Source organism: Lepisma saccharinum, chromosome 8 (assembly GCF_977018435.1).
Source record: "Lepisma saccharinum chromosome 8, izLepSacc3.1, whole genome shotgun sequence".
NCBI lineage: Eukaryota > Metazoa > Arthropoda > Insecta > Zygentoma > Lepismatidae > Lepisma > Lepisma saccharinum.
In genome coordinates, this window is record NC_139236.1 from 11,054,192 (window position 1) to 11,075,118 (window position 20,927).

Sequence of the window (20,927 nt, forward strand, 5' to 3'; positions counted from 1 at the left end):
CCACCACGGGGGCTGGGCATGGATGTTTGTGACTGTCCATTCATCAATTTCATCATGTCATCACTCATCCCCACAAATTAGCCAAAAGATGCACAAAAAACTAAGTAAAATAAAGAAATTCAATCAATCAATTTAAACACAATTTTACCTATAAACAGATAGTGAAGAGTACAGATTAACCTGTCCCATACTTGGTTTTAACATCACGAGCAGTTTTAAAATATAAATGTTTGTGGGGCATAGATAACAAAAACATTTCAAACATGCATCAGTGTATACTCACTTGCATTGTGTATCTCTTCCTTGGAAGCACAATGTAATCATCAGCAGAGAGTATTACAGCCTCCTGTATCTCCTCACTTGTCTCTTCCTCCGAGTCATCAGGAACATTAACATAATCATCCTCTGCATACTGAAAGCTGCTACTAGAATCAGGCACAGCTGCAGTTTGTACACAGCCATTTTCTCTATGTGCGAAAACGTTCCTTCCTGAAATACCCTCTTCTTCCTGTTCCTCACCACTCGTGCTACTGCCATGACTCTGCCCCTTATCTTTGCTATCTCTTGGTTCTGAAGAATTTTTGATGTTATTATTTTTTGCATGTTTCAATTCGAAAGTTCTGAAAATGGGAAAATTTGACAAAATTGAAAGAAACATAAAAAAGAAAGTTTACAATGGCTGTGACTATAAGAGCAATCTGCATTAATCTACCCAAGATTTTATTTGGGGGAGTGGGGATGGGGTGAACTTTGAACCTGATTTAGCCTACAGAAGCAATATATTTTGGCAATATTATTTTTGCAGATAGACAATGAATTTAGTAAACTCATGTCATTTAAACAGCATTACATTGATATACTCATTCACATGTCATATACTCATTTACACAGCAAAGTACAGATAAACTAATTCACATCTCTAATGATATTCTTTTAAACTTTCAGTTGGGAATGAATTTAGAAATGTACATTTTGGGAAAGTGAACAAGGGGGAGGGGGGAACCCTCGGTTAATGGATATGGTGATTATATACTACATATCATAAAGGCATTGGATTACCAATTTTTTTCTTGTCTGTTAACGGAAGTGGTGTAAGAAACATGCTGCCTCCTAACCCCTCTGGGTCTTTGCACCTTTCACTGCAGAACTATCGAAGTTTTACATATCAGGTGGGATGATATCTATGTGGTGGTTTCATAGGTGGAGTCAGCTAGCTGTCGAGTGGATTCAGCCAGGTAATCAAGAGAGTTTAAGACGATCATGGTGGACTCCATCTCAGCTGATATCATCCTTGTGGTGGAGGTCTAGAAGAGCTTTTTGTTGGGAGGGGTAAAGTTTGGTTTGTCATGGAGCTTGGAATGAGCAGTCTGGTAGAAATAACGGCAGAGGTGTACCTTTCAGGGGGTAGTTGGAAGAAGGAAGGACAAAATTGGAGAATACTTAGATGGGTTTTCTTGGTTCTGGTCACGAGGAAGAGTTTTTTGCCCAGAAATATTGCCATCGGAGATTCCAGGCAAATGTATGGATGTTAAATAGTGGCAGAATTGATTGGGAGAAGCATTGGGGGAGAATGTGAGGCCTTTGGATAAAACATCTATTTGGGCAGTGGTGAGTTCATGGCTGGACAAATTAAGTAGTGGTGAGAATGAGGCAATGGTAAGGGGGATCAAGTAATAGTGGACATTTGGGAGAGAATTTGGGTGAAAGTGTGAAATGGGGGGGAGGGCAAAGAGGACAGTCAGCCGGGAAAGATTGATGGCAGAGATTGGGACAGTTTGTGAAGGTGTTTTTTGTTGAGATCACTATTGATGGAGTGGGCAGTGTGCCAGAGGGAATCAATTTTTTCTTGGCAGTCACCTGGGGTCAACAACAGGATTTTGGTTAGAGACTGGATAGAAATGGACAGTTCCTGGGCATTGTGCAGCTGGGATTGGTACATGCATGGGTAAGGTGGCTGGAGCATGGTGCTGATCACATCACTTCTAAAATGGCAAAGATCAAGAATGTGTGACTCCATACCCCCATATTTCCTGTATGTGCCTTAATGCCATGGTGCTGTATGTACGGGGAACTTTACCTTTTACCTAAACGTGGATGTGACATAGCTTTGGCCAAGATGAGAAACCATGGAGGGGTAGGCAGGGGGAATTCCCCCACCAAAAGTTTGCTCTCTCTTTTTCTCAAGAAATGATTAACAGATCCACACCAATAACAATAAACAGACAATAAAAGTTAAATAAGAATGCAAGAGAAATACAGTAAAACCTCGACTTTATGTTTTTCAGGGGACCAAGCTGAAAAACTTACAATGTTGGAAAATGTAAAATCAGGGTTCAACTGTATAACCACAAAATATAATTGATTTACAGAGGTCTATTAATAGAAAGCAAAAAATAAATAAAAACTGATACATAATAAAACTATGTCAACTATTTTCTAATTATTGACAACTTTAACCAGTTAGTAAAGGAATTACCTTGCTACATGTATGTGTGTGGATTAACATATTCCTCCCCCAACCAGTCTTCAATGATTTGGCAGTCTGGCTTTGGAGTAGGAAACAATGAAGGATTGAACACTCTACTTACTCAAAGCAATTCTTACCTGTCATCATCGATAAAATTTGAAGAAGCTGTCTCTAATATTTTCTTGTGTTCATTAATTATCTCTGAGTCCCTACAAATGGATTTCCCCTCCTTTTCCTCATTCAGTTCTTCGTCCTCTCCATAAAGTATGTCTATCTTGGATGGTGAACCATCGTGTGCAGTTTTCTCTATCTGGCGACCCAGCTCTTGCATCTACAGATAAACAAGGGAACACATGTCTACTGTAATCCCTTGAGCATTATAAATGAAAACTCTTAGAACTAGTAAATAGTGTAATATTAAAAGCACAGAGGAATGCTCACCAACAAATATTAAGCTCAAAATATCTTGCATAATGTGTCTCTCTGTAGTCAATTGTATATTTAACCCCTGCAGATGGGATAATGTACACGCGTCCATTCAGAAACATTTATGCTAATGATAGTGTGTTATACACATGTCCATCCAATGCACTACACTCAGATCCCTCTACTGACAATACAAGCAAATTGTTACAACCAGGTGACATATACACTGCTCTCCATAAATTAAGCAACAAATGGTGATCATCCAATAGAATCAAACACAAGGTCGGAGGGTGTACATATTTTATTTGTAAAGAAAGAAACAAGTCTCCCACGCCTTACAGAACAGAAGAAACACAAAACAAGGTACACTCGTGGGCAAAAGAAATGAAATGTACGCATGGAGCATCACAGGTGGTAAACGTTGGAGACGGAATGTGACCGTTGTCTGACACTAATAAGGGATATGATCACCGCTCGCAGCAATGCACGCCTCACAACGCCGCCGCATGCTGCCAATAAGGTTGTCCACCAACTCATTGGGTATGAGGGTCCATTGTTGGGAGAGAGACAGTTGAAGGTCTTGGAGTGTTTGTGGAGGGGGCACAAGGCCAGCGAGACGTCTCCCCAGAGCATCCCACATGTGTTCAATGGGGTTAAGGTCCGGGGAACAGAATGGCCACACCATGCGTTGAATATGGTGTTCGTCCAAGAACCGATCGACTAGTCCTGCCCTATGGGGACGGGCATTATCATCCTGCAGAATGAAGCCCAGACCTCGTTCTCATGCGAAGGGTTCCACATAACGTGCAAGGACCTCATCCCTATAGCGCTAACCTGTCATGGTGCCACGTGGGAGGATATAGAGGTCAGTACATCCACCAATAGAAATGCCACCCCATACAAGCACACCTCCACCACCATATCTGTCCCTTTCAACAATATTGGAGGGATGGTAACGAGTTCCTGCCTCTCTCCAGACCAATGGGCGTCGCAAATCACTGTCCAGTGAGAACCTGGACTCATCAGTGAAGAGAACGGACCGCCACTGGTCCAGTGTCCAGTTCACATGTTCTCGTGCCCAACGTAAGCGGGCTGTCTTCTGACGCTGGGTGAGTGCTATACACAACACTGGTCTCCTGGCATACAACCCACCCTCGTGTAGCCGTCTGCGTACTGTACTCGTTGACATAGGCCAGCCATCCTGTGGCAGCAATAGCTGCTGTACGCACTTGGGTAGCTGTTGCGGACCTGTTACGTTGATTTGTCAAACGGATATATCGGTCATCCCTGACCAATGTCACACGCGATCGACCTCCACTGAAACTCCGCGATGCATTTTGCATTCTCTGGAACTTGTTCCATAACCTGCTGACAACTGAACGATCGAGATTGAGCCACCTGGCCACTTCGACCTGACGCTGCCCGGCTTCTAGTCTACCGATGGCACGCCACCTTAATTCATCAGCCAAATGATGCCTGGTTGCCATATTCGACCCTTTCCGCGAACTTGACTCACCTCTGCACTCTCCAGATAGAGACACACACCTCTTCCGTGCACGCGCTTCTTCGACTCCCATACCTGGTACGCCAGAAATCCGTGCGAGGGCACGATGATCGCACTTTATGACTCACCTGTTTTCCCTAACGCATTCGTTGCTTTCTTTCAGCGTGCCCACCACTCTTCTTCTCTTTTCTTCAACTGTTTTTTCTTTTACCTTACATTTTCTTGTTGTTGCTTAATTTCTGGAGGGCAGTGTAGTTCAAAACCTTGAACTTTACTGCCATGTACAGGGAAGGAGAAAAAGTCTTGCTCAGTTATGAACAGAAATACATGATATTAGCATAATTTGAAAGAGGAATATTTGAAGTTTTACACAGATCCTAAATGCATTAACTGTGCTCTACCGGGGGGGGGGGGGGGGGGCTCAGCCCCCTGGAACTGCCATCAGCCCCCTTGACAGTAGGCAAAAATATATTGTGTAAATTTGTTTGCAGTGAAGAGTGAAAATGTAGACAAGAGACATTATTTTGCTCACAACTTTGGTGAAGGATAAATTCAGAGAACGTGAACAACAGCTAATACATTTGTTCGGAGAAGCCTAAGTAGCAAGTAGCGGTAAGTATTTAGAAGATTCTCTTCTCTCGACTCTAGAAAGTTCTTTCATGGGCCTTCTTTATCTGTACCTTCGTTGTCCCTGTTGCAATCTGTGACTTTAAAGTCATGCAAATTCCCTCTGCATCTGCGTCAAAGGTTCGGAACGAAGGGGTGTTTCATTGCTTCGGCCAGGGGTGGAATGTACTGTAGGCACTAGGATTGAATACTGTGCATTTTTCTTGTGTGATATAAATATGTTTCATCAAAAGTAGTATAGTGTGTGCAGTACAGGATCTTATTCCTTTTGTATTTTATTGTACTCGCTTGTTAAATTTTTTGTAATCTTGAATTTTATTTTGTTTTTATTTTAATCTGTACTTTTTGGGATTAGTTGGTAGACCAGCAACAGCTGAAACTTGCCCAGCAATAAAGTCAATTCAATTTACCTTCATTTAATACTCTTAAACTTTTGAAAATTGACTTGCTGTGCTCCCAACATGTAGCAGGGCAGATATCCAGGCAGTACTCTTATTCTCACCAAACACTTTCAAGCACTTATTGTGTGATGTCTCCGATGGCACCAGACCAATAGTGAGTGATTTCCTCCTGTGGAGTTTCGTCAAAGACAATGTTTATTTTCCTGAATTTCGACAATGTCAGAATTGCAAAGGGTCATAACACCGCTATTGGAAATGTCACACAAGACATGCTTGAGAGGGTTTGGCAAGATTGTCGAACTACCGTGTTACGCATGGGGCATACATAGAATGCATTTAAGGCCAGTACAAAACATCAAGCATCCCTCTTTCACATGGTGGTAATATCATATCTGTCTGATCAATATTAATGAATATTAGTGAAAAAATATCAGTGTGGTATTATAAAACTGTCCAATAATTTGTGGACATGGTGTATTGTGCTAACGCTCTGCAACAGAGGCTGGCTGAATTACCTCTTTGGCTAAGCTCCAACTCCCTTTGACAGAACTCCAAATGATCCACAATTTTCATTCACAGAATCATAGTATTAAACTTTTTATTTTTTGATTTTGACTTGCTTTGTTTTACTTTGCTTTTTGTGCCACATTTGGCTAATTTGCGAAGATGGAGATGAGTGATGACATGAAGAAATTGATGAATGAACACTCACAAACGTCCACGCCAAGGCCGGGATTCGACCCTGGGACCCTTAGCGTCGTAGCGTGGTATTAAACTTTTGGAAAGGTAAACATGATGAGATAACATGCATGTAACACTATTTTTATGTTATTTGCAAATCTCATTTTAGTTCCATTAATTTCACTTGCTACATCTATAAATCAGAGTGCAGATAATGAATGTTTTTGTTTATTAATATTTGGAGTGGTTGTGTCAGCACTTGAGGCTATTTGCACCTGTCACAAGATACTGTATGTGTTACACATATGTTAATTAAGAATATTTATTTAATTTAGTAATTCATTATTTTCCTAAAGACTTACCAGCTGTTGTACCACATGTCTCCTTATTTTATGTTCATCACAATACTTATATATCTTGGCAGACTGCTCTATAGGATCTTTTGCCTTTCCTCCAAAATTTATAACACTATGTTTCGACTTGTTAGTTTCTGATTCCTTTTCATTCCCAGATCTCCACACATAACGGATTTTCTGACCTTAAAGAAATAGATACCTTGCTTTACAAATGACAGGCAAAGAATGAATGGTATATTGTATGGACAAGGCAGATTAATCAGTACCCTTATCAGTATTTTTCAATAGGGACATATGTTACTAATAAATTTACCAATTGAATACACCTATAAATAGCATGTAATTTAGTACAAAATTCTTCCATTTTCTCAATTTTTTATCGATATAAACATGTGATTAATATGCACTGGCTTAAAATGGCAAAAGTCTAAATATACATTTTCTTTTTTGAAAGTAAACTCATTGCAGTCGCTTACAACATTAAAGAGGTTAATGGAACAATCATGTACTTCCAAGGAACATTCGCAAGTTTGTATCTGATGGGTAGAAAATCAGTTATCATTATCAGTAAATTTTACATCTGTACTTTATTGGTCATCATCATAATCATCCTTCACTGTTTCCTGCCTCTGGCTGAGTCGGCAAAGAAGTCAAGCCTCTCCATTTTTTCCTGGTCTTCCACCACTCCTCTCTTACCATGATGTTCCAGTATTGTCCTCTTCTCCTATCCAGTATTGTCCTCTTCTCCTAACACTCTTGGCTATCTGCTCCTTCCACCGACATCTTGGTCTCCCTCTTGACCTTATTCCCACTCCTTGTGCATTGCAAGTTCTTACTGGTAGTCTTTCTGCATCCATCCCTTTCATGTGTCCGAACTATCTCATCTGTGCCTGATCTATCCTGTCCTGAGGCGTCACCACACCCACTGTCTCTCCGATCGCCTCATTCCTAATTCTATCCCTTCTAGTCTTCCCCAATATACTCCTTAAAAATTTCATCTCCACTGCCAGCATCTTTTTTTGTCTCTCTGTCATAATCCAAGTCTCTGCTCCGTACGTAATTATTGGCACATAGTAGGTGTTGAATATTACCTTCTTGCATTTCATAGGTACATACCTGTTCCATATTATAGTTCAAATGCTTTGATATAGTCCACTACCCATTTGTCCTCTTCTGTTTACTTCCTCATCTATTCCTCCACTTCTCTCAATTATGCTTCCCAGATACTTGAAGCTGTCCACTACTCTCAAGTTTTCCGTGTCCATCTTTATTCTTGGTTCATTTCTAGCATTGTTTCTTGTTGCTATTAGCACCTTGCTCTTTTCTGCACTGAATGTCATTCCTGCTCTTCTGATATCCTCATTCCAACTATCAAGCTGTCTCTGTACTTCTTCTTCCTTGTTCCCCCCATATTACTAAGCCATCAGCTAACAATAGGGCCTTCATGTTTTCCTCTCCAATCTTCTTCCCCACCTCTTCATTAATTGCAACCATTACGAAGAGCAGTGGAAAAATAGCACTTCCCTTTTTTAGTCCACTACTTATAGAACCAGTCTGTTCTTCCCACTGGTGTCTTCACACAGCTCTGATTGGCCTTGTATGTGCTCTGCACTCTACACACTATCTCTTCCTCGACTCCTTTTGCTCTTAGAGCTTTCCAAATCTTTGTTCTGTCCATGCTATCGTATGCCTTTTCTATATCTAGGAATGCCATAATAAAATCATTTCCATACTTGTAGTGCCTTTCATGCATTTGCCTCATGGTGAATATCAGGTCTACTGTTGATCTGCCTCTTCTAAATCCATACTGTTCCTCTCTCATGTTCAGCTCTGTTACTTCCCTTATTCTTTTCTCTAATATTTTCTCATACACCTTTGCTGAGTGGCACATAAGTGTTATTCCTCTGCAGTTCTAACATTCCTTTCTGTCACCCTTCTTGAATATGGGAACTATTAGTCCATTTGTCCAATCTCTTGGCACTTCTCTCTCTTGCCATTATATTTTCAACACTCTGTACAGGCACTGCACACCAATCACTCTTGCTTCTAGTATCATTTCCACTGGCACTTCATCTACTCCAGGTGCTCTACCTCTCTTCATTCTCTTCAGTGCTTCCTCCACTTCTTGATATCAGAAAAATATTATACATCACAGAGTCCCAGCTTCTAACCAGCCTATGTGAACATAAATTGACCCTGAAAAAAAAAAAGAAGGTGATTTTCATCCTCATCATGTGATTAGCCAAACTCATACAAATTGCTGCAATGTTCCAGATACTGGTAATGTGTTTGCAGAAATCAGTAAGTCCAGCCTTTCTATTGTACCATCATATTATGAGGGAGTCAAATGAAAACCTTAATTTTAGTTTTTTATTATCTCGTAGATTTCTGCGCGAAGGGCTGCACAAGCATGCTGCATTTTAGCAAATAACTTTTGTTGATCTACATATGTTAACAAGTATGAGTTAATGCCTGTTTACCTCAAAAAGAATAATCTTTGGGATGCATGTGATGTCACTTATGAGCCAGTGCAAAAACCTTTCCACTCATCTGCTTGCAAGCTGAGGCCATTTTCAAACTTCCTCCTATATTTGTAAACTTGTTGGTGTTGCAGGCATGTGTAGATATATTCAATTTTCATATCCAGGAAAATGGCTTCCAGAAGGTAAGAAAGAACTGCTCCTCACTGGTGTAAGTGTATGGAGGAGGCGCCATCTTTAAAATGACAAATATGGCATTTTAAAGCCCATTTGGCCAGTGTTGCAGCCTTCCGTAAATAACAGTTGACACCTCATGTAACATTGAGCTACATACAGTCTGTCCTGTAATTTTGGTTGCACTTTTAGGCTTTTCATTTGACTCCCCCTTGTACAATACAATACAATCATCATATGATATGCTGATATGTGGTATCTTGTTTTCAACCAGTACATTTTGTTAAAGCATATCATTAAGTTTCCAACTTGAAAACACATATATTTTGGATGCCATATTGCAATATGTAAAAACAATGCATGCATATTCATATATGTGTCTGTGTGTGTGTGTGTGCGCGCATGAACGCGTTCTCATGTGTCAAAGTTCACTGCTTCCAGCCGCAGTTTCATCCGTTATGGACTAAAAAAAAGAGCAATGGCGGAATTGAAAACTGAAGTTTTTGTGAGTTGACAAGCAAATAATAGTTCACGATAAGTGGACAGTATAAAACATTCACAAATGACTTTTTGAGTACCCTGCAAATTTGATTAAGGAACAGATTTCCAAGAATAACACATTTTCTCAAAAGAGTTACCCATCAAGAAAGGTTAGTCTCGTACATTATTATTTTTTAAGCAATTAAAACAATGAAGATCATTGGTATTCAAAAGAATACTGCTCTGGTTATAAACATCTTAATCCAAGTTTCTTTACCATGAACACCCCAAAAGCATTTACTTGAATGTCAGACAGGAGTAAAACAAATGTGGTAGTACTTGTCTTTCCATCATTGTCAGTCCTGGGAAACTGTCAATATTCCCTAGGTCGTGGGTCTTAGAATAAGGGAAGGAATGACTACCCCTCACATGTTGCTAGTGTGGTACACAATCATGTACTACCAGGTGTTTTGCCTTTAATTGTGGTGTATGATTGTGTGACATCATTACTTCAAGAGAGCTGCTGCTTCACACACTAACAAAGAAAATAAATTAAACTTCTATAAAATTGGAGTTTGACAATTTTGCTTAAGATACATTTTTTTGTTCAGAATTGAAAATGGAACCAAAAACATCCCTATCGTTCATATATATTTGGAACACTTATGGAGATATCTCCAGTGAATCTATTTTGAACCCTTTTTGTGAAGATTCTAAGCAAAATATTTCGCTTTACATTTTACTTGTCATTCTCGCATACGAAAGGGTAAATAACTGCCCGTGATAATTTCCCTACAATTGTGGGCTATGGTCTATGTGACATCATAAATCCAAGATGGCTTCCACAGCAGTAAACAACAAATAAAATTGTTCATAATTCCTTTTGGAGTGGTTTTGACCATTTGTAAGTTTGTTGGTTTTTTGCACGAAGGGAAGACTGTGGAGGATGTCTTCATTAGCAGGCATGCAATATGTTGGAGAACATACATGACATCCAAAATCCAAGATGGCTACAATGACAGAACGGCAAATAAAATACTGAAAAAACTGTAAGAATCTATTCTTTCTGTTTCATTTAAAATTCTGAACAAAAAAATGTCTTATGCAAAATTGTTAAAAACCACTTTTGAAGGAGTTGTGATGTCTTTGTTAGTGCCTGAAGCAGCAGCCATCTTGGACTGATGATATCACACAGTCCATATGCCACAATTGCAGGCAAAACACCTGGTAGTACATGATTGTGTACCACACTAGCAACATATCAGTGGTAGTCATTTCTTCCCTTCATTCAAAAAACCACAGAATTACAAATGCCCCTTGGCTATTCTTTCCATTTACTGGAAAGGAAAGGATCATGTTATCAGATTGGAAATTGAAATCCACCCCACTAAATGTATCCTCATCACATATAATTTTGTTGACATTCAGAAAAATACTGAAGTCAATGGATCAAGATTGTGTTCCATCATTTCACTTGATGCAGCTATAGAATACAGAGTTCTGTCCACACTTTGGCAAATCATTACACAAACCTTGATACAGATGTGACACTAAAGTCAAGAATATCAGAATTTGTGTTAGATCAAAATGGAATCAGCTCAGCCATCACACATACACACAGTGTGTGTGTGAGAGAGAGGGAGAGAGAAACATGCATGAAAATCAAGAAATGGTGTTTACCTTTGAAAAATACATCTTTCAAGTCCAGATTTGTTAGAGACACACCACAGAGTTCCACCTTATTCCTATAGACCTCTACCAAGATGCCTGTAGAGGTTCTAAAAACACCTGAATGCACCGACAGGTCCATAATTTCACCATCACTTTCAACTTCTTCGCAACCCACTGTCTCCTTCTGCTGTTCAGGTTCATCATTCTCTGGCAGAAGTTTCATCCAAACATGTGTTGCCACCCATTTGTAAGACTTGCCACGACTTGTGGAACCATCACCCTTCTGGATTTTGAGTTCCACCTCATCGCCTTGACACACACAGTCATCTACATGGGAACCATAAGGCAATTTCTCACCCCCAATACACAATCTGTTGGTCATTGCAAAGACTTCTACAAAATTGCTTGCAACTTTCACACTGATGATGAAAGCATATGGTGGCATCAGTTTTGTAACTAAACCATCGTAAAGTTTTCCAGTGGTGAATTCTTGTACTTCACCAGCAGCTTGATTAGTGTTCCTCGATATCTCTGTTACAGTTGTTTGATTATCTGATGTCACTGATGTTTGTGGCTTTTTACCAGTCCATGCAATCTGACACTGAAATTCTGCACCACTCTCGTGCACTTTAGCCATACGAAAACAATCAAAATTTATTCGCATTCCAACCTTTACATTCTGACCTACATCAGCAACTTGGGAACAACTACCTGAATTGACGTGAAGGACATCTTTTGAGCAAAGTACTTTACTTGGACCATTCAGATTGCTATTAATAATAACTTCATCAGAATTCAATATCACGTCTATTTTTCCTGTTTCTCCAAAGTATATCTTGTTTCTACATTTTGCAGAGAAGTGTTGTGTGGTGACCTGGTGATTCTTAGTCTCCCATGAGACTGCATCTGGCTGCGGTGAAGCAGGCTTAGGACCTTTCCAAACAAGAAATGCCTGGTACTCTGCTCCACATCTATGTGGATGCTTCAGTTTCAATGCATTAAAATTCAACTTTCTTCCCACACTAATGTAACTTGACAATGGTTCCTCACCACACAGCTCACCATTCACATACAGCATGCTTTTGTCAAACACAACCTCGCTCCTTCCACCAGTGAAGATGTTGATCTGCAAAACTCCCTCTGTATGTGACAGGAAACGCAACAAGGGTCCACAGCATTCAGTAACTTGAGAAGGCTTATTCTGGACATGCTTTCTGTCACTCTTTTGAGAATTTATACAATCATCAGGCTCTCCTGCTTTGGTGTTGAATTTGTTTGCAATGGGACTGATTACCGAGTTAGTGTTTGTACCCACTCGTGCTAAATTCAATTGTTCGTTTGACAAATTAGGACTGTTTGATACTTTCTCTATATCACACATATTGTTTTCAGATTTTTTCAATTCTGTTTGACATTGTACAATATTATCAGAAGTAGTTTTCGTTTCTGCTACTTTTCTTTCATCTAATTCTACAGGGCTAGTGTTAGAAATGTTCTGCACTGCTGTTGGATATAAGACTTCATTTGCTCTGTGTTGTGAACTCTCTTCACTTGTCCATTCTCTGTCATCATAACAGGCATTCGCATTAATTTGACTTTTCACTGTTTCCATGGTCTCTGATTGTTTACACACATGAGCTCTACTCTGTGGCTCTTGGCTTGCATTCTTCTCATCATGTTGGTCTGCCATTTGTTTCTGAGCAAATTTTGGTTTCTTCCCGACCCAAGCAAGCGACACATAGTAAACACTTCCAGAATCCAACTTGACGCCAAATGCATCAAAATTCAATGTACTTCCATTCAAAACTGATACCTTCCATTCCCTTTGAGAACATTCTTTTTGATCATAAAACAAATGGTTCTTGTGGAAAGGAATGAAAAAGGTTCTTCCTTCATGATTCCACTGAACAAGACCCAATCTATTATCATCGTTCTTGTAGCTCACCTTCCCACTTTGACCTTTCACTGTGTGTATATTTCCAAGTAGCTCATCACTGAAGCAAACCCTGAACTTATCACAGGCCACTTTGATACCATCTTCACAAGAACATTCTGCCACATTTTCAGTGAGGTCATTCACTGCACCTTGTACATCATCAACAGCAACTCTTGCAACTGTTCCCTTTTCCAAAGGCTGCTTAACTTTACAGTCAATATCAAATAAAATTTCACCAGTAGAACTACCATTTGACAATGAATCTGAGGCTGTGTTGGATGATACTTCATTTAACAAACTACCTGTAGAAGAGAGGTCTTCTCTACTTTTATCTTCCTTCTCCACAAATACAACCAATGCTGAGTAAGGCACTTGCAGTTTGGTGGTGTTTTTAATAACATCCATCTTAATCTTCTGCCCTTGGTGTAAATAATAGGCTAAGGATGACTTGTTTCTTAAACTTCGTCCCAAGAAGAATACGTTATCTCTCGTAAAATAAGCTTTCTCGTCTCTTGCTAAGAAATTAAAAGATGCCACACCAGATTCATTTCTCAATGTCAAAATGCGACCCTCAATATCTTGTGCTACAAGATGACTTTCATTCAAAATATTTCCCTTTGGTGCATTATCATCATGTTTATTCTTGCATTGCAATGCAGGTACTTTAAGCTTTTCCATCAACTCTGATGAACTGAGTTCTGGAGTGTGAGAGCTTTTGGAACATACCCAAGCCAAGACAGCAAAGTACAAATCCATTCCTTTTCCATTAATAGTTCTCTCGGCTTTGAATGTGATGCATGTCCCCACAGTGATACTTTCTCCTAAAGGTCTGTTATTGCATCCAACACCATCCAAGTAGAGCCGACTTTTATTCAACTGCACTAGTATCTCTTTACCTTTGATGAAACTTCTGATAATGCCACTGGAAGATGAAACTATCTCCACCAAGATCCCAAACAATTCACCAACAAAAACTGAGCCATCTTTTATTATTGGTTCATCTTGTCCATTAATCTCATCCTTACAGTAACTTCTGTATTCCATCTTTTCCATTGTTACAGCTTCTGAAACATAATACAATAGAACTCAATTGTCATTACTTTTTCAGATAACCTATTTGTATGCAATGAGTAGAAACAAACTATTGTTCACAAATAATGTCTCATAATTGTCTCTAGATGGGTCTGAATTATTAATCACATTTTTCACTGATTGGTATGTAATCATTAAGACTTCTCTAGAAATATTATCACATTTTCACATGAGAAACTGCAGGTTACTGTGTGTAAAATGAACATTACTGCCAAATGACTATTTCCATGATGGGCTATTGCTAAGAAATTACAGCTTCTGTGCATATCATTGTTTGAAGGAAGGGCATCACAACTTCTGGACAACAGGCAGCAAAAAATCTACTTCACTTGCCATTCCGATGAGTGCATACATTGCTTCCAGCTGTAAAGAAAATAAAAACCACACATTATTTATGTCTTTATATTATTATACATCACTTTTCTACACCTACAATTTGCAAATGGTGTTTGGAGTTGGCCAAAATTATTTTCTTTTTTCTACAGAGGAAATGCAAAATGGCCCACTTGCCTAATCAGGGTGGCTACAAACAAGCAGAAATGAAATTCCCTGACTTTTCCAGGTTTTCCAGGACAAAATTTACATTTTTCCCTGACAATTACAAACTAAACTAAATCGATGTTTTTGCAAATAGAAATAATAAACTCACACAGATCCACGTATGGTTTTGTTAAGTACCAATATTATCTTCTATGAAATTGACTTAATTTCTCTATTCTCTATGATTTGAATTCAAACTGAAAAATAGTGAATTTTGGAAAATTATTACAATTCACAAGCTAGGGAAGGATTACAGAATTTTGTCATACGCAGTAAGTTTAACATAAAATACTCGATTATTTTTAAAGTTACGACTAAATGAGATAAGAGTGAAGAGTGAATGATTAAGAAATACAATTTGTAATTTATGAGTCTCCTTATACATTCTCGGTATTATATGTTGATATTTCCACTGAAGTTTGGAACCCTCTGCTTGCACGAACCATGAGTGCGGACTCATTTTTCAATGCATAAAGTTACTTCTCTCTTCTCTGTAAAGCAAATAACTTTAGTCTTGCATATAAGTGAAACAATTGAATCGAATAAAATAAAGTGTCATATTTCCTTACATTATCAATGGGATTTCTGCTTCAGTATAGTATATCCAAGTGAAGTACTGTGAAACTGACAACATGCAGTTATACCATTAATGCTGACGAAAAGGATATGTAGATATTTGAAATTTAACGCAAGGAATTTATAGAATTGCATTGTATAGGTACCTGATTTAGCTAACCACATATTAAAACAGGAACACTATAATAATAAAAGCTCCTGAAAGTTCATATACGAGGGGCATCCTGAAAAAAGCTCCAATGGTGCCTATACGCAGCACTAGTGGTCGGAGAGTGACACACACACACGTGCAGGCAGGAAGAAGTGGTATGTAGCTGTAATCTTGTACAGTTGCAATGCAGCCGTTTTAGGACAGTTCTAGGTTAAAGATTACAGCTCTCATACAGTCTCCCACTGACTGCGATGTAGCCTATATTGCACGCTCAGAATTTGGCACAGAGCCACCAGCAATTGTGTGAGGTGTGCAGACGGAACGTCGTGAGTGATAGTATGGTCAGACAATTCACGGAAGGCCAATCGAATGTACACAACCCCATACAGCTGAGTACACATGGGCCCTTTGCATCACTTCAGGTGAGAGATCTTGGACCACTCCCTGTACAGCCCTGGCCTTGAATGTACCGACTTTCAACTCTTTGTTTAACTGAAGAAGTTTCTGGCAGGGCAAGGATTTGACAGCTACAATGCGGTAGAGATAGTTCTAGTCTTTGCTGTCAGACACATATACCATGGGCATACAAAATTTAGTGCCATGCTACGACAAATGCCAGAACAACGGTGGTGATTATGCCGAAAATTAGGTTAGGACTCACTGTTACAGCCTGACAAGTTAATTCCCGATATGCGCAGATCGCTGCGGAGCACTTCCTATTACGTCATCCTCCCCACCACTCATCTACGTACTGGTTTGGTGTGGAGACTACGAGTGCTGCCAACTCAGCAAAATTAAGCTAAAACAAATATGACAAACAATTTTTACTGTGTAGATTGACGGCGCCTCCTCATATTATATCAGTTTATGATTGTCATTTGATTTAATCAGGTCTTTGAAAATGCGTGCGGTGCGTGGATCGTAAACTGTAGTATTATGCATGTGCGTTAAGGTTTATAACGAAGAGAAACTTCTGGGCGAATGACTTCATTTTCTGAATGCGACATTGAGCATTGTTTTTTTTTTTAAAGATGAGTGGGGTCCCCCAACCGATGCTTGATGTCGCATTCAGAAAATGAACTCATTCACCAAGAAGTTCTTTTGTTTATCGTACAACAATCACTACGAGAAGGCAATCTGATAACACGCTTGGCTGTGTTCTTTTTTAAAGCACTGAAATGTTCTTGCTCTTTACTCTTGGCTGCATATTTTTGGAATGCAAAAATCAAATCATGCCAGGTCCAACGAAATTCACAATCTGCTCTGGAAAGCCCTTTAGAGGACAGGCCAGATAAATTGTTTACAATGTTGCAACATATTTGCGAAATCAGGTGTTACATAAACTTAAGTATAATGTTGTCGAGTCAACAAGCGCCACCACGGGAGTATCTAAATGGATGGTTTTTCAAGTTCTGAAAGAATTTGATTGGACTGATATGTTGTTGTAAGTTCACTAGGCTAATCGGGACTGGACGAACAGTTTAAAGTGGGATCTGAACCACTATGTGCCTCCACCAGCAATTGAACCCAGGATCTCTTGATTACAAGGCGATGACGCTACCACTGCGCCATCGGGGAGTTCAAGTTTTAAAAGAAGGAAAAGAGTCGTTGGCAAAAGGTACTCCGACAGGTAGAAAATAGCCCAGAAAAAGCGAATACAAATTTCGTTGAAAATCCTCAGACCATTCCCAGGTTGCAACACTTCGAACCAACGTCGCTGCAGAGAATGGAGAGGGGAAATGTGGTGTGAGCTGCCCAACAGATATTTGCAGCGTCTTGTTTTTAAACTTGTCAAGTTATACTAATGCAATAAATTACAACTGATATTCTTGTTTTATTTATGCCTAATCGGTAGGGACCTTGATATTTTGTTATTTTTTTTAAATTGGTGTATTTTCTTATTTTTTATTTTTTTACTATACGGTGTTATTTTTCCCAATATTCACATTTTCTGGCAAATATCTGAAATTATACCTTCATGGTGTTTTTAAACTACTGTTTCAAATTGTAAGTCACATGGCTTATGCCTGTTTGTGAGAGTTTGATATCTTGAAAGTTATTTTGGGAAAGTTATTTTCCATACCCTTTTTTAATTTTAAGGTAAGGATTTTAGATAATGGAATTTATCCAGTATATACTGAAGGGTGCATAATGACCATAAGTGGCGACACACCCAAAAAATTAAAATCAATCAATCTCTCGTGACAGATACCAATATATTATGGCACCAAAAATTGGCATTATCTTTTTTTGACTTGTTAGTGTTACGTTTCCCAAAATTCGCATTTTTGTTTTAGAACATTTATCTGCCAAATATACCGAAACGTAATATTCCATTGTGCTTTTAAACTATTATTTTAAATTGTAGCTCACATGGTCTACGTATTTTCGTGACAGTTTGATATGATGGAACAGGTTTCTGAGGAAGTAGAAGTAAAGTGCTCCCCTGCACTTTTCCATGAAGGTGTATAGTAGGGGTGTGGAGTTAGGGCCCCACGCATTCCTGATCACGGCTGAAGGTAGGGGTGATGTGATCAGCACCACACTCCTGGCTACCTTTATCTCTCAAAGTTTCCTCAAGGTACCAGCTTCATATGATGCTGGGTGGGCGCTGGAGCAGTTTGAATAGGTGGAAAACATCCCGGTTCCCCCCGCAGGGGATCAACCCCGGGTCTCTCGCATAGTAGTCGCACACCGTAACGACTGAGCTTCATTATACTCACTCGACAAATGCCGATGATGTGCACTTAGCTTGGTAATTCAAGACATGCCTCGTATGACAAATATGAATATGTGACTCCCGTGCGACGGTAGATACGCACTCAATCTCCTGTTAGAACCCTGCCACTTTGCAAATGTGATGAATGCAAATGGTTTTGAAAGAAGTTGAAAAAATCGTGGGAAATACATGATTTAATGTGGCTGTCGGAATTATTCCATGTACGTATAACTCTATAGTATACTCTTGAGTAAAATGTTGGAAAACTTGCATGTTCTATGTACACAAACATGGCCTAGAAAAGACAAGAATGTTGGATTTCATGGAATTTGCTGCCATCTGTTGGTTTTCCTTTAAATTACATGAAATTATGTGCGATTGCATCACTTTATTACGTAGACAAAAACAGCTGAGAAATGGCGTCGCACGAGCGGGTAAAGGGCATCGAAGCGGACGAAATTTGTGCATTTTCAGAGGAAAGTGACAGTGAAGATTCAATTTATTCATTTCTATCTGCAAGTGAAAGTGAAGTAAACTATGCAGAACAGGAAGTAGATAGTGTCAGTGATAGTGAAAGCGAATTAGATGGCATTACATCCTCACCTGTTGCGTCATCGAATGTAACCTGGAACTGGAGAGAAGTTATGACTCTTTCAAAGCAAATAAACTTGCATTTTGTGAATTGTGCGGTCCCCAAAAAGCAGTCAATAATGTTTTTGATGCCTTTTTGTTGTTTTTTGACAAAGAAGTTGTAGAACTCATTGTCAGAGAAACTAACTTATATGCCGACACTTATATTGAACAATGCACATTGAAACCACATTCATGAATGCGCAAATGGCAACCAGTTACCGTGGAAGAAATATATCTTGTTCTGGGAATATTTATGCTTATGTGTATAGTTAAAAACCAACTATAAAGAGTTATTTTAGTAAAGATGCATCTGTTGAGACCCCATTTCCTAAAACGATATCAGGGGACAAGTTTGAACTCATATGTAAATTTGAAGACAGACAGAGTACTTTGTAAGCGCAACATGTAAGTTTTTATTTTTATTATTATTTTTGTTATTACAGTATAAATCTCATTATTTATACATTTTTGTGTAGTGTGAAGTTTCGTTTACAAGTCCTGAAAATTTCATTGTAATTGAGGACATGGTTTTTAAGATATGTTCAATTTTGTGACATTATGCGAAAATTGCTGTTTTGGTGATTTAAAATTACCGCCTCTCGCAGCAGCTGATGGGTATTTAACTCCCGGCTTGAAGGGTTAAAACAACAATTCAATCATCATTCCAAAAAATTATTTTTATAATGCCCATAAATGCCTACTTTGAGAGTTAGCACTCAGCCATTTTTGCACTCAGCTTTCTTTTTTCACCTACATTGTTCATGTAGAACTGAATGAAATTTCATATTCACCAGATCTGAGGGTCACAAGGGATGTTAGATCTTTGGAAATTCCAAATGTCACTTAATCAGGGTAAGCAAACTGGACAAATGGGTAGTGACTCAAACTAGAACAAAACGAGGACAACCCTCCCTTTCATTTCTTTCTCACCTGAAAGCTTGAAGGAATCAATCAGTACTCATTTGCTATGTTGTGTGTAAGAAAGGTAGTTGTCTGTGGACACTAACATAGACAGCAAGAACATATGTAGGGGGGGGGGCGGATGGACCCCCTTCCCTAAAAGACTTATAAAGTACGAAAATTAAAAAATAATGAAAAATATATTTGTTTAGCCTTTGTTGTATAATACCCTCTGAACGTATTGGAAGACAAGGTTTTATTGGGGATCATACAGCTTTAAATGACATTACAAAGATGATTTATGTACACTACTACTTAATATAATATGCATAAAATATTAATCAGAAACTTACTTTTCTCCAACTACATGTAACATCATTTTTGTTATTCGATAAATATTCAATTATTCATCTATTTGACATTAATTTCATTGCCAGGGCACTTGTTTTTATGTAAATTATTCCGATCTTAACTACAGGTAAGCTACGTAATGAATAGGCGCTGTTATATCTCTAGTCTTTTTACCTATTACTGTAATGATAATATAATATTAATTTATGTATTGTAACTAGTATTAATTTGATTTTATATAATTATTTTCATTTAAACATTATCATTATTATTCCTGAGACAGTTGGCTTGGACCGCCCCCAAAACGTATTTCTAGATAAGTGCCTGATGGACAGAACCTTTTAATTTCTTTGGAACAGGTTGGAATTTTTGGTGGGCATTATATAGATGTGTTCTGGGGGAAGGCGGAATACAGTATAAAATATTTCATAATTGGGTTATTCCATGCCAAATCATCACAGCTCCCAACCTGACTATCCCAGATTTTCGTGAAATTTATATATAGGGCAGGTAATGCTAAGTTGTTCCTCATTCATATATAATCTTCTTGTTAGTACTATTTTTGTTCACTGCACTGTTTGAAATGTTCGTTAGTTTGTTAATAAATAATTCAACATTGGTTATGGGCCCAGGAGCCTGATGCAAACTGTATGAAAGAAGTGAAGACACAGGCTTGTAAAGTACCAGTGTTGATTCAAGATGTCAGGCGATAAGTCTATGACCATATAATTAAATGGACTAAATTATGCATTGTGGAGGTAC

General features: G+C 38.7%; 1 protein-coding gene across 1 annotated transcript in view; it reads right to left on the reverse strand.

Moving 5' to 3' along the window:
- The window catches only part of LOC145991352 (uncharacterized), a 144,528-nt gene that overhangs the window by 45,558 nt on the left and 78,043 nt on the right, over positions 1–20,927 (reverse strand). Inside the window, exons 2-5 of the mRNA XM_083127352.1 lie at positions 11,277–14,267; positions 6,469–6,644; positions 2,605–2,798; positions 284–620 (exon numbers count right to left, since the gene is read on the reverse strand). Of these exons, the coding sequence (XP_082983478.1) occupies positions 284–620; positions 2,605–2,798; positions 6,469–6,644; positions 11,277–14,267 (3,698 nt within the window). The remainder of the gene's footprint in view (positions 1–283; positions 621–2,604; positions 2,799–6,468; positions 6,645–11,276; positions 14,268–20,927) is intronic.